Source organism: Babylonia areolata, chromosome 14 (genome assembly GCF_041734735.1).
Source record: "Babylonia areolata isolate BAREFJ2019XMU chromosome 14, ASM4173473v1, whole genome shotgun sequence".
In the NCBI taxonomy this organism is placed as follows: domain Eukaryota; kingdom Metazoa; phylum Mollusca; class Gastropoda; order Neogastropoda; family Buccinidae; genus Babylonia; species Babylonia areolata.
This window is the reverse complement of record NC_134889.1, coordinates 19,597,752-19,613,161: the sequence shown is the minus strand read 5'-3', so window position 1 is coordinate 19,613,161 and position 15,410 is coordinate 19,597,752. Positions and strand designations below refer to the sequence as shown.

The following is a 15,410-nucleotide window of genomic DNA, read 5'->3' as shown; positions in this document are numbered from 1 at the left end:
TGTGTGTGTGTGTTTATCTTTCTTCTTTCTTTTTTTTTTTTTCTTTTTTTCTTTTTAACTAGGCTAGCCCATTCTCCTGGAGTGAATCCAGAGAGAGAGAGAGAGGAGAGGGGCATGGGGCTACCTGACTTCTTTTCCCCATCTTCCAAGGACTGTCATCAACACTCTGTTTCGAATATCTGACACACAGTCACACACACAAACGCCCCCCTCCACACACACACACACACAACACATACCTGTAGTAAACTAAGAAACATCACACACATCTGCCTGCAAACCTATACATTCCCAGAATTCTTTCTAAAGCTACACGAATATGAATGCATCCGCTCGTGCACACACACATGCAGTGTGATGCATGCACACATGAGGACCCATGCAAATACGTGACTACCTACTCCCACAGTAACACCTATAGATCCCCCTCACTTCCCTCTTCTCCTCCCCCCCCCCCCCCCCCCCCCCCCCACTACTCCTGCATTCAACCTTTACCCCCCACCCCCCTTGGTGTAGTGTCAAGAGGGAAAACAGGAAATACATGAAATTGAATATTACTTCTTGTACCGTTCTACCAAGATAGAAGTGTCCATATTCTCAGCACGAAAATGTATACATTCTTCTGTACGAATGTACCTCTAGGTATGCGGGTATTATGTGGGCATGTACAGGTATGAGGGCATGTGCACATATTTTCACCCAAGCCATATGCCGCCCTGTATATTCATTTATCCATCAATCACGTTTCCTGCATTAGTGACATCCTTATGTGGGTTGGAACCTCCAACCTCACAAACAATGAGTCACAAGCATCAAACAGTTCACAACAAAAGCCAGTGTGCACGCGTGTGAGTGTAGTGTGTGTGCGAGTGTGTGGAAGGAGAGAGAAGGATGGAAGAGAAAATATTATTTTGTGGATGAGAGAGAGAGAGAGAGAGGGGGTGGGGGTGTGTGGGGGGGGGGGGGGGGTGTCACCTGACCCAATTTCTTCACAAACAATATGGAACATTCAGTGGTTCATAAGGCCTTGCGTGGGGTATTTTAGATTACTTTAAAAGGCTGAACTGGCTAAGGGAGATGTGAATAAACGTGTGTGTGTGTGTGTGTGTGTGTGTGTGTGTCTATCTGTGCCTGTGTATGCAAATTTGTGATTGTATACATAAGCATATATATGTGTGTGTTTGTGTGTGTTGTGTGCATGCGTGCGTGCGTGCGTGTGTGTGCGCGCGTGCACGTGCGCTTGCCAGCATGAGAGAAATAATGTATGCATGAATGATTTATTCTTTAAGACTGAGAGGGTGGGAGGGGGAGAGAGAGAGAGAGAGAGAGAGAGAGAGAGAGAGAGAGAGAGAGAGAGAGAGAGAGAATGCATTATATATTCAGTGAAAGGGTGTGCCTAGCAAAGAGGTAATCACATAATGTAATTTAATGTAAAGAAATGCAATTTGCTGTTGATTGGACATCTCATTTACTCTACCACACACACACACACACACACACACACATTCACACACTTGATATCACATGTAATTTATAAACTATGTGTGCTGTCTAACCCAACTCATACTATCCACACGATGACCTCTTGCTGACTAATTTTTCTTTATCTATCAAGCCAAATGACATGTGATTTAATCATTTATGAAGTTCTTTATCTACGAAGAACTGAAAGCATTCACTGTGTATATTCACAAAACAGATTTCTTGTATATAATACAAATAATAATAAACAAAAAATACCCTAAACTACAGAGACATGCACCCACACACTTGAATTACGCTGAAACACACCACACACACACACACACACACACACACACACACACACACACACACACCACTACCACCACCACCATCATGATCATCATCATTACAGTTGCCAAAAACTGATTCACAAGAACAGGCACCAGTATGTTTCAAGAACACTTTCAAAAGCCAATGTCCAGCCAGAACATCCTTCAAAAACAAAAACCAACCACCCAACCAACAAACCCCACAGCAAGGCAACCTGCTCCACAACAAGGCCCTATACAAGGAAAGCTGTGGAAGCCAAAAGATGTCAGATTGTAACAGAGAGGGGGAACTGAAGCCACAATCCTGAGAAGGTCCCAGTCACTGAAGCCAGAAGAGGTGGCGAGAAGGAACCAAGGAGATCAGACAGATAGGACCCAGCTCATTCTCAGATTAGAAAGTAAGGAGGAGTATCTTGTGGTTTGTTATGTTTTCCACACTCCTTCAGAAACAGGAAAGCAAGAAGAAGCACCTTGTAGTTTATTCCAAGTGTGTTGGGTTACACTGCTGGTCAGGCATCTGCTTAACAGATGAGATGCAGTGTATGATATATATGGATTTGTTCCAATGCAATGACGCCTCCTCAAGTAATTGGACTGAACTGAACTATAGTTTGTTCTATTTTCCATGCTCCTTTCTATTAGAAAGTAATAAAAAGAAGCTTCTTGTAGTTGATTCCATCTTTCATGCTCCTCCAGATATCAGAAAGTATACTGTAGTCTATTACAATGCTTCTTCATAGATTACAAACTAAGTAGTAAGGAGCATCTTGTTGTCTATAAATACTATTTTCCACCAGAAGCAATTGGAGAGTTGCAATGCAGGAGACACATGATCACATTCAGAAAGACTGCCACTGAGGCAATCACTGCTGTTCTGAACTTTATGGAGAACATGTTCAGGGAGGTCAACAACAATAAAAAAATTTTTAAAAAAGTTTTATTGTAAATCCTGAACTGAACGACAACACAGACAGTCTTGGAGGCATCCTGAGAACAAACAACACACAAACATCAACAGAAACAGACAAAAAAACAGAAGTGACTTTGCATAACAGAAACAGCACATGTGATTGGTTGAAGAGACAACAAGAAATTGAAATTTATAATGAAACAAATGTCAAAGATATTAAATGACCAACAACTGAACAAGTATAGTAATTTAATCTAAAATATAGGCACACAACTTAAACCACAAGAGACGTACTGTTAAGAGATATCAGTCAAAAAACATGCCAGAGAACTTAAAGGGTAATTAAAGACAAGCGACTTCTGGAATCATCGACATGAGTTAGGAGGAAGTTGGAAACTATCATTCCAGGTATAAAGTATCATATCTCATTATCTGTATTCTTAGTATTATGGAGGCATAAATCTATCACCTCTGTATTCTAAGAATTAAACTGAGATGATTAGCGAGACGTCTTATCACTGAGTTGCCACACAATTTTGGCCAAGAGGAGCAAACAGATAGGCCTGGTTTGCATCAGTTTGACATGGTACAGTATATGATGCCAAATTTAAGTTATAATTATGTGATTTATGTTTACAAAGACTGAATCTCAGCAATGCAAGGGATGTGTGACATATATACAATACATATTCAGTCCCCCAAACAATTATCTTCTCTGACAAATTTTCAACATGTGGTGGTGACGACACTGAAAAAGAAACAAGAACGAGAAAGGGGTGGGGGGGGAGACAAGGATGTGGGGTGAGACAGACAGAAAGAGACATACAGTGATGCACCTCATTTGACACTGGACTTGTGACACTGACAGTTAATGCACATTTGTTATGCTGGTATGTGAGCTTGAATCTCTCTCCCTTTTTCCTGTTTAAATGCCTATTTGAATCACTTTCTTTCAGTTTCACACACATACACACAGAGACAAACACACTCTCTCTCTCCTTCTCCCTGACACCATATATATATATATATATATATATATATATATATATATATATATATATATATATATCAATGAAACAATACACTCTATTTAATTTTAACTCGACAAGGAAATTCCATGGGGAAATCAGTGCTGTAAGACAGCCAAACAGACACTATCCATACAAACGAAAAGAAAAAAAATCAACATTGCCGTTTTTCAACAAAAAGCACTGGATCAGGCCTTTGACCCCAGCTGAAGCGATCAGCGCTTTCTACTAATGGACATAATCATGGTCACTGGTCATTTCTTCACATGCACACACACACACACACACACTCACCCCCCCCCCCACCCTACCCCCCCCCCCCCTCCCTCCCCCTCTCAATTCTACCTCTGATCTCCATTCCAGCTGCAATACTCACCACCATATGCACACAAGCACAGATAAAATCTGCTCCATTCACAAATCTGGAGCACAAAACTTTTACAAGCTTTATTTATTCAAAAATTCCTCCAGCCTTGTCCATCCTTTTCTTTGTGCAGAAAAGATTGCTAAGTTTGTACGTACTTCCATTGTCCATTTTGGCTGAGATCCCTCCCTAGCCCCCTTCCACACAAGAAATAGAGAGAATATATATAAAAAGATGAATACATAGCTTAACTTTGACAATCACAGCAGAACTACTAACAGCATCAGTGTATACCACAAGAGTGAACTGTGAACAATACATGTGAACAGTAAAGGAAATGGTCATTCCACTTTGCTCCCCTTCCCAATGTTAGTGTGGACAATCCCCATCAGCAATGCAGAATGGTTTCAGCAGGAGTAAGACCTGAACTGAGTTGAAATTAGAAGTCTGCAACGAAATGCTACCTTTGTCCATGAGCTACTGTGAGCACCTGATAACAGTGTTTTGGACACATGTCAAATACATGCAAATACATGTAATAATTTCTGTACACACAAACACGTTAAACAAAACATTCATTCATTCGACACACACACAAAATCGAAATCTGCCATTGTGCAATATTAATATTCAAACTAAAAGCTACAACCATAGTATTACTATCATCCACATAATATTTCATGTTACCTTTTGCTTAATAAAACCGAATAAGCATGTAGATGTACACACACACACACACCCATGGTGGTTGTTACCAAAACAAAAACAGAAAAAAAACCAAAAACCGAGGGGCCCAAACTCTGACACACCAGTGATGTATGCAATGTCGGCACCATAGTGCGCAAGCCACCAGAAGTCACCGTTTCTGTCAACTGTCAATTTTTCGCTAAGCAAGACAGACAACCTGACAACACCTAAACCCTGCCACGCCACATGTGACACAATCAGACAATGGCACACATCCCTGTGCTTGCCTGTTAAAGAAGGAAACACAATGCATTTTTTAGATAAAAACAACTACACAAAATTCAACTGCTGAACTCTGGAAAATGTAAACCATATAAAACAACTGGATAAATGTTTATTCTTAACTCTGAATCAAACTGAGAGATCAGAGCAGAAGGAACTATCAACAGCTGAACAAGAAAAGGAAGCCAGGTAAATTTTCCATTCATCACAAAACCACTGAGAAATGAGGGTGGGTGAGGAGTAGGGAGTACTGGGGAGGTATGACGCAGTGTGCGGGAGATGAATTAATAACCCTACAACTTTACTGGAAGTGGAAGAAATTTGTACACTCTTTTCTATATTTATTTCTTACACACATCAAGGTCATTAAAATGCTATGAAACAGACACTTCAGACCATCAGAAGATGTTTCTTTTGATTTCTACGTGTAGTGCTTCTCCCTTCACACACACACACACACACACACACACACACACCAAATAGTTTTAAAACAAAAAATGGAGGATGTTCAACACACAAGACTTCCCCCAAATCCGATAATGTTCACAGCAGCACGCTCTTTGACTGCATCACTCAAAGTGGTTCACTCGCCTGCCTAACATCTAGCCTGGGGTAGGGGTGGGCTGGGGGTGGAAGACAACTAACTTTGAACCAAGTCACCAGAGAAGCCAGCTGGTATCAACGCTTCAGACCTGCCTGCCTTTGATGATCCAAATTACTCCTGTTTCTGTCATGTCTACCAGTCATTAGCTGTGAAGCTGTGAGAACAAGGCTTTGTGGTACAAGTTGGTCTTCCTCTGATCTGTTCTGTGGGAATGAAGGAGAGGCAGAGCATGTGTTTTATGAGGTGTGAATGTGCACTGCAGTGTGCATTTGTGTGAGTGTGTGTGTGGGTGGGGGTGGGGCTTGTGCACGTGCATTTGCGTGGGACAATATGTGCATGCATGTCTGCACAGACAGATGCATATTAATGTGTGCAAGTTGTTTACACGTGCTGATGCACATGTATCTGAACACATCTACACACCCTCAAAGATTTATGAGCAATCTGGCCAGATGTAGAAATGGGAGCATCAACTATCATCTTGGTAAACAGTATTATTCACAATATCCCCATTCGTGCCCCCTCCTCCCCAGAGGCCTAACAGATACACAGCTCAACACAACACACACACACACACACACACACACACACTTCATCTTCACCACCACCAATCCTCCTTGCACAAGTTTGTAAGTCACAGTAAGAGTAACATTAGTAGAAACCCACAACCACAACTCCAAGCCTAAAACCCCACCAGACCATGCAGTAGACAGCAGAAAAGACACCACACCACCAGACTGTGCAGTGGGCTATAATATAGAGTGGATACCATCCCAAACTGTGAACAGGATGCCATCCTATACTGAAGACCGGACATCATCCAATTAAATAGACTGGACACCATCCTATGCTGCATATACACAGGCTGGTCACATTCCTACAGTGCAGACTGGCCACCATCCTATAGTACAGACTAGACATAATCCTATAGAACAGAATGAACACTATCCTCCAGTGCAGACTGGAAAGGTTGCAGAATGGTTAAAAGATGCTCATCTGCCAGTACGAGTCCATGAGAGACCGGGTTCAAATCCCGCTGTCTCCCTTTCTCCTAAGTTAGACTGGAAAATCAAACTGTGCATCTAGACGTTCGGATGAGATGATAAACTGAAGCCCCTTGTGCTGCACACACTTGGCGCACTGAAAAAGAACTCATGACAATGAAGAGTGCTGTCCTCTGGCAGAAATAATCCACTCTGGTAGGTAAACATATATATATATGCATGCATTCATGGCCTGACTAAGCACGCTGTATTATACTGCTGGTCAGGCATCTGCCTAGCAGATGAAGTGTACCATATATGGATTTGTCCAAATGCAGTGAAACTGAAACTGGAACAGACTGAACACCATCCCATTGTAGAAATTTGACATCCTTTAGTAAAGACTGGATACCATCCTATAGTAGACTGGAAACCATTCTATATTGGTATAGACTGGAAACAATCACATAATATAAATCGGACACTGTTACATACTGGCTATAGAATAGACTGGAAACCTTGACCATCCCACAGTGTAAGCTGGACACTATTCTGTACTGGTTATATTGTACACTGGACACAATCCTGTTGTATAAACTGGACACTGTTATATAATATAGATACTAGCTAAAGAATAGACTGGACACCATCCTTTTGTATAAACTGAATGCTACAGTATTCAATTCAATACTGGCAATAGTACAGAGTAATAGACTGAACACCATCATATAGTATAAACTGGAAACTATTCAGAACTGGCTATAGTATAGAGTAATAGGCTGAACACCATCATTATTATAAACTGGATGCTATTCTATGCTGGTTACAGTATTGACTGGCACCATCATATGATATAGACTGGATGCTGTTCCATACAGGCAATAGTTTAGACTGGACACCATCACACAGTATAAACTGGGGTGGATGCTATTCTATACTGGCAATAGTTCAGACTATAGTGTAAACTGGTCACTATTCTTTATGGCTTGTGGTGACCTTATGGTAATGTGTCCACCTAGGAAGTGAGAGAGTCTGAGCACACAGGATCGATTCCCACACTCACCAGAATTTCTCCCCCTCCACTAGACCTTGAGTGGTGGTCTGGACACTAGTCATTTGGATGAGACTATAAACTGTGGTCCCATGTGTAGCAAGCATTTACCGGGTATTTTAGCAGAAAAGAAAAAGCAACACAAGGTATGTCCCTGGTAAAATTTTGAAGACAAATCCTTTTTGATATGAAAACAAATACATGTTCATGTATTTAAAATAAAAATTTTTAAAAAAAGAGAAAGAAAAGGGGGGCGCTGCACTGTAGCAACGTGCTCTCCCTAAGGGAAGAGCAGTCAGAATTCTACACAGAGAAATCTGTTGTGACAAAAGAGACTACTTAGTAGAACAGAATATAAAATACAATACAATACAAAACAATGCAATGCAATACAGTATAGAACCGTACCATACAATCAAAACAGTACCATACACCATCCTATAGTAGAGAGACCGGACACCATCCTGGTCCCCACCACACAGTAGGCTGTAGTAATTCATCCTAAAGTCTTAACTCCACACCTCTGCTATAACTTATACCCTGAACCATGCTGTATAATAATAATAATAATAATACTGACTGCACTGGTCATCACCTTGACTCCACACACAGACCTCCACTAACTTCCCATCACCACCACCTTCACCAAGGCCGAAACCTGGACTCAGCACAGGTAGAAAGAATAATGCCAGGCTCCCCCCCCCCCTCCCCCCCACCCCCCAGGTCTAACAATTTGCCACATGCCAAGACAACAGCACACATAGGGGGTAGGGGAGTGTGTGTGTGTGGGGGGGGTGGGGGGGGGGGGGGGGCGTGGGAGGGAGGAACCAACAGAACAGGGAGGAGGGATAAGTGGGGGGCAGGGAGAGTGAAAGTCTTGGGATGGACTGCACACTACCATCCGGCACCCCCCCCCCCACCCCACCCCCCCACACACACACACACCCTCTCCTCCCTACACCATGCCAGTCATTTGTTTCTTGCTTTCCACCCACTGCCTGCCTGCACTGCATTATCTGCCCTGCAGTGTCAGTTCATTTGTTTCAGGGAAGAGGGATGGTGGGTAGGGGTAGGGGTGGTGTGTGTTCGCATGTGTGTGTGTGTGTGTGTGTTCGCACGTGTGTGTGTGTGTGTGTGTGTGTGGAGGGGAGGGGAGGGATTGAGGGGTCTTCCATGCATGGGATGGAGAAGGGAGGTTTTAACAGTCTGCTGTAATGGACTGACAGGCAGGGATTCAGGTTTGGGTGTGGGTTGTTTGGCTAGGTCTCATCCACTGGTACCAGCTGTTTATATATATATATATATATATATATATATATATATATATATATATATATATATATACTTTTCGGTTCCAGACAATATACTTCTCTAAACTGTAGTATATAATGATAAATCTATGTTTCACATGAGCATATATATGCATGTGCAGGTGTGTGTGTGAATGTGTGTGTGCGCGTGAGTGAGTGAGTGTGAGTGTGAGTGTGTGTGTGTGTGTGTGTGTATGCCTGTATGCATGCACATGCACGTGTACTGTGTGTATGCATGTAGGAGAGGGGTGAGTGTGTGTGAGCGTGCAGGGGGTCTATTTAAAAAAAAAAAAAAAAATTATCCCCTGAAGTTTCTTCTTGTCATGCTGCATTCAAATCTTGCTATCTCACATCAATTACAATCACAAGGAACAAATGTGCTTTATGTGAGTATGCGTGTCTGAGAATGTATTGTATAGGTGGGGGGGGAGTGGTAGGTACCTTGGTGGACAATGTTCCAATGTGCACACACAAACCAAAGTTATAGATGATAGGGAGAGATGCTGTGACATATAATGATATATATCCGGGTTTTTCTCCATCCCCCTCCTTCATCTGAACTTCCTCCAGCTGTCCTTCCTTCCCATCCCCCTTCACTACCACCCTCCTCTTCTTTCTCCACCCCCCCCCCCCCCCCCCGCCCCCCCCTCCTCCCATTATCCACTTGTTTTCAAGTGCCTCAAGATAAGTCTTAACCTGACATTCCTGTCCCAATCAATGACATGTCAAAACCATCCTACTGTTTTCTTTTATCCCCAAGGTAAATCTTTAGTTTAAGTAACCACCACTCCACACCAAAACATTCATTGTCTGGTGGTTTGGAGAGAGAGAGAGTGAGAGAGACCTGCTCCCACAGTGGGCAACACTTCTCTTCCACTTCCTACGGGGCCTGTCACCAGAAGTCATGTTCAAGCTGAAAAGCTTCCTGTTGTAGTAGGCAACGAGACAACATGGACTATAGGAGCCAGGGACGAGGTATCAGTGTCACCCGTCATGGTCACTCACAAGCACAGCTCTCTCTCTCTTTCTCCCCGATACAGGGATGCCCTTCACCTGCTAGTGTCAACTGTGTGCCCCATCCATCAGATCAATCTTCCCTTTGTATGAGGCCTGTCCCACTGCTGTCACTGTGGGCAGGCAAGTTGAGAGGTTTGGAGAGAAGGAAGGAGGGATGGAAAGTGAATCATACATTACAATCCCGTGAAAAATGTGTGCCAGTCTTTCCCTTCCCACCTAAAGCTGCCCCTTCTCTCACTCTCCTGCAGGTTACAAACCAGATGTACTCACACACACACACACACACACACACACACACTTGTGCTTACACACACAGCTGCAATCATGCACACACAGACTCAGTGTACAGTCAAAAACTAGAACGCCAACAAACGTGCATTCAACAATTTCTGTATGATTCAGACTCAACCGAGAACACCAGCATAAACACACATACACCCTCACAAATCAACACCATCTTCAATGACTAAAAACTTCAAACCCACACAGCCCTAAATCTTAATCTTAGCCAATGACCACTACCCACTTGTATCCTTTGAGTGTGTGTGGGACAAATCCTGTACTGACAAACCCCCTTTGACTGAGCTGAACTGAGGATCATTCACCTTCAGCACTGACCGCTTATCAATATTATTCCTTCTTCTTTCTGACATCAGCTGGGCCAGTCAGTTCCTCTACACTACAAACAATGTGTTTCTTTCACTGTCATTTTTAGTGGTGAACCTAATTTGTTCGTGCGGCGAGAGAGAGAGAGAGAGAGAGAGAGAGAGAGAGAGAGAAAACAATGAACTACTTTAATCTCATAAGCAGTGTACATGCTATCTGACATGGGGATACACAGCTTGTCTTCCTTTACATATGAAATCAAATCAAATCAAAAGGAAACAAATAAAAATTTAAAAAATGACAAATTAAAAAACAAACAAACATTGTTCCTGTACAAAGGATATTCAGCAGTGGCCAGCAGGCTATACGAATAATAATAATAAAAAAATGAATGAAAACAAGTTCATCATTTTTTGTTCTGCTCATTTAATTTTAGTTTGCTTCCGCTATGCACTTGGCAATGCACTTGTGAGTGATCTTATGTAATCATTTGTTTCTAGATAACTAACCAAGTGACTTCTTTCTGTTAATAATGATTTAAAGATGGTTACATTTATATTTGTCTCATATAGTTTTATATTCTTCACAGCTAAATAAAAAGTGACTACACACCTGGTTGAGAGAGTGAGAGATTCAGATGATTTCTGCCTTATACATATAGGCTGAGGTGCGCTAACAGGCTTTCAACAACGCAATACTGGGTCGTAAAAGTTATGTCACAACTCCTCACCCAAGGTTTCGCTCTACTGATTCAATCATAAAAGTTAGAGTGGATGTGCGCATGTGTGTGCATACATGTGTGTGTGGTGCTCTTGCATATGAGTCCTTGTGCTTAGCTGCATGCATTTAAATATGTGTGCACATGTATGGTTTTAATGGGTATGCTTCAGTGCAGAGTATCCAAACGAGTGTGTCCAGTTGTTCATTACTCCGAATTTTCAAAGCAGGCCAGGATATAGCTGGTACGGAAAGATGACAAGATCCCTTTGAAAGTTGTTACAAACCAACTACCAATACAATATGCATGCAAACAGAGGAATATCGGGATCCTAAACTTGTCATACTTTCCTGGATAGAGTTATCTTTTCATTTAATTCCAGGCAAAGTTCATGGGGTAAAAAAAAAATTAAAAAAAAAAAAAAAAAAAAAAGACAAACAAGGAAAATGTTTGCACATTGTTTAACAAGTTGACAGGAAGGTGAAAGTCATGTGGGTATGTACATTACGGAAAGGTGACAGAAACTAGGTCTTGTCAAGGGAAACTTACAAGTTACATTGAATTGTTTTAAAAACAGGTTTTGCCCAGGAAGAAAATTAACCTTCTCTGCAATGAATTAAAACTTTCCATGTTAATAGCATGAGGTGGAGGAGACAGAAGGGGAAAGACAGAGAAAAACTGCACTGATTTTTTTGTTCTGGGGTTTTGTGGGGGGTTGGGGTGGGGGGTGGAGCGGCATATGTGTGTGTGTGTGTGTGTGTGTGTGTGTGTGTGTGTGTGTGTGCATGTGTGCATGTGTGTGTGTGTGTGTGTAAATGTGTGTGTGTGTGTGTGTGTATTTGTGTACTTTCATATAGTTTTCTCAAATAAATTAATGTACTGTGCATAAAATCATAAAAGACCTATACAGTACATCAGCGATTTTTACTTCATCAGCTGGAAATCTTCACACATACCAACACAGCAATTTCAAGGGACGTTGTTTATTCATTTAGTCTGTTCATCTAAAATGATATTAGACTGATATGTCATCAATTTCAAGGGAAAAACTCAGAAAGTCAAAACATATATATTCAGCTGACTGTAAGTGTAACTCAAGCACACAAGAATTTGTTACAGTTTTTGGTTGGTTTGTTTGTAGTTGTCGTTGTTGCTGTTTTTTAAACTCTTTCTCCCTGCATACTCGAGTTGTAATCTGTCATTACAATTCACACAGCAAGTTAATAATGAGAGCCATCTTTAATCATGACATTTACTTCTTTTTTTCTTCTTTTTTTTTTTTTATAGTAACAAGCCACTAAACAAAGACATAGATCAGTCAGGAAAATCACTCTGTTACAAAAGGGACAACAAAACAGGTCACACCTCCTCTCTCAACTAATTTAAAAAAACAAAAACAAAAAAAAAACGAGGGGAGGTGAACCAAGCACACAACTATATGACCTGTGGAAGAACACGTGTGGTTTATTCATTGATCCCCGCAGACATGCTATCATCATATCCTGCCAAACAACACAGGCCCCGTCAGCCACAGAGCTAATCCATAGTTTTTCCATCATATATTTCCTGACGTAGCAGATCAATTGTTATTTTTAGCCTATGAAGCAGGGTAGGAGAAAACTATGCTCCACTTGTTCACTCCAACTGAATGACATACGCAAATGAAGGTACAGCCCATGCACCTGCATGCACAAACCAACTGATGCATACATGTACCTTACAACGTGGCTACTGCAAAACAGTCTGATACCAGCACGAAACAGAGAACACAATGGAAGCCCGTTCCCTATATACAGACACACACACACACACACACACACACATATATATATATATATATATATCATACGAGGCATGTATTAACATCAATAGGAAAATACTGATAAAACCACTTCCACCTGCAAATGAACAGTGAATCCTTCAAAACTAATTTTTACTACACTGTCAATCACTTGGTATGTCACTTCACAGATTTTTAACACCACCACTTCACCTGCTTCCAGTCTAAAAGTCCACACACCAGAATTCTGGCAAGCTAACCGCAGAAACGGCAGTCCAAACTGCAGAGGCATGTTTTTGTTTTTCCCCCCACACAGTGATAAAAACAGATCCTGGTTCCAGGCAAACATTTCAGATTGTTTTAAAAAACAGTCTGTTTACTTGGCAACAACTGTAAGTTACTCGGGTGGGAGTGAGAGTGGAAGGGAAGGAGAGAGAGAGAGAGAGAGAGAGAGAGAGAGAGAGTGCTGGCATTGGATGGGCTTGCCAATTTCTGCTACACATGAACATGTAAAGGATACAGCAGAAATTTTGAGGAAAGGAACTTTGTCTTTTTTTATGTTGCTGTTTACACCGTTGCTGTTCCACTGTCTAACACTACCATGCATTAAAAGTGATAGTAGAAACTTCTCTTCCTGACAGTGCCACAGCCGATTGTATATATATAAAAAAAAGTTTACAGTCAATGCAACCCCCATCCCTGAAAATCTCCTGATGAATATTTGTGGTATAAATATCAATAACTCTTCACTTCCCCATTCTTCTCCCACACAGACTGCCCCCATTCTTTCCCCAGCAATAAAAATCTTGATGGGTCGCAGACGCCAGTGAAGGGCCACTTGTTCTGTGCGCCCAGTCCTGAGTCGTTCCATTCTGACCCCATAAATCATCCGATCCTTCCAAACGCTCCCCTTTCCGTGAATCTGAACTTCATCATGCCTTCATGTATCAGATATTATTGTCAAGTGTACTTTGTTATTTGTTGAAGACTGACTGAAACTTGCTAGAAAGAAGAAAGCCTGTGACATACCAGGATGTTTCTGACATAAAAACAAAAGCACCAAACAAAACGGTCAACAAGAGCTCGTTGTTATCCTTCATGTTTCTTTCTTCCATTCAATGGGAGTCATGATCATTAAGATACCCTCATCATGATAGCTGCAATAGCTGAGTCAGAGTGGATAAAGCACTGAGGGTCCTGTGTCTGGATCCTGGTCATGGAGCTTGGGTTAAGGGTGGAGATTTTTCTGATCCCCTAGGTCAACTGATGTGAAGACCTGCCAGTGCCTGAACCGCTTTCTTGTGCATATACATGCAGAAGATCAAGTGTGCATATGAACAATTCCATAATTTAGTACTGCTTTTGGTGGGTTATGGTAACAATATAACCAGCATGCACATCCCTGAAAATGGAGTATGACTGCCTACATGGTAGGGTAAAAAATGTCATGCATGTAAAAGCTCACCTGTACACACTAGTAAGCTTGGAAGTTGCTGACCAAAAACACAGAAAAAGAATCCCCCACCTACAACAACAATTCCCTTCATCTGCTGACATCAAAGACACAGTCTTTAGTCCCCACAGACTCTGAAGTGGAAAAGAGATCTTAACTGTGACAGTAAAGGCATGAAAAGCCACAAGACTTGGAACTTTTTATTTTCAACTGCAGTGAAAAATGAAGATGACAACGGATTACACTGAGCACTGCTACTGTCATACAGGAGATTAATTTAGGACTGAAACGATGATACAATGGCTGAACTTTCCCAATATCTAATGGCATCAGCCACGCTGGACAGACAGACACCTGCTGTGGTGGTCAAGAATCTGGAACAAAACACTCCTAGACACATCAGTGAAGCGCTAAAAAGCATGAGACACTTGACTGTGGTTGCAGCCGATGACACTCTGCTGTAGTGTATGGTCAAAGTCTTCCCACTTCGGCTCCTAACACACTCGACTCTTGAGTAGAAGCTGGCCCAGGGCCAGAAAATCCCACAATGATGTTTCTAACACTAAATAGGGTTCAAACCCAGCAATCCATGCCATCAGTCTGTGACGGTAACCACTTCACCACTGGGTCTTATCAAATGAAGCAAATATCCCTGTCTTGGCACTATTTACAAACTGTTTATGTCTAATTTAGTGATCATATTTCTCATGACAACATGGCATATATATATATATATATATATATATTGTCTGCTAATTTCATCAACAACCTATTTTACTTTAAAGTTAAATACTCCATACACACTTGCACACAAGCATGCACAT

The 15,410-nt window shown here is 41.6% G+C and overlaps 1 protein-coding gene across 6 annotated transcripts in view; it reads right to left on the bottom strand.

Annotated features, from left to right (window-relative positions):
• LOC143289894 (serine/threonine-protein kinase N2-like) overlaps positions 1–15,410 on the bottom strand; it is an 89,204-nt gene that overhangs the window by 54,605 nt on the left and 19,189 nt on the right. Inside the window, exon 1 of one of the 6 annotated variants that reach the window (XM_076599110.1) lies at positions 13,347–13,370. The exons of 3 other annotated variants lie outside the window; for them this stretch is intronic. Coding sequence is in view for 1 of the 3 variants with exons in the window: in XM_076599108.1 (XP_076455223.1) it covers positions 8,283–8,294 (12 nt within the window). In the remaining 2 variants the exon portion in view is untranslated. Of the gene's footprint in view, positions 1–8,282; positions 8,310–13,251; positions 13,371–15,410 lie in introns of those variants that run through there. 2 more of the 6 variants (XM_076599109.1, XM_076599108.1) reach the window with 2 other exon arrangements.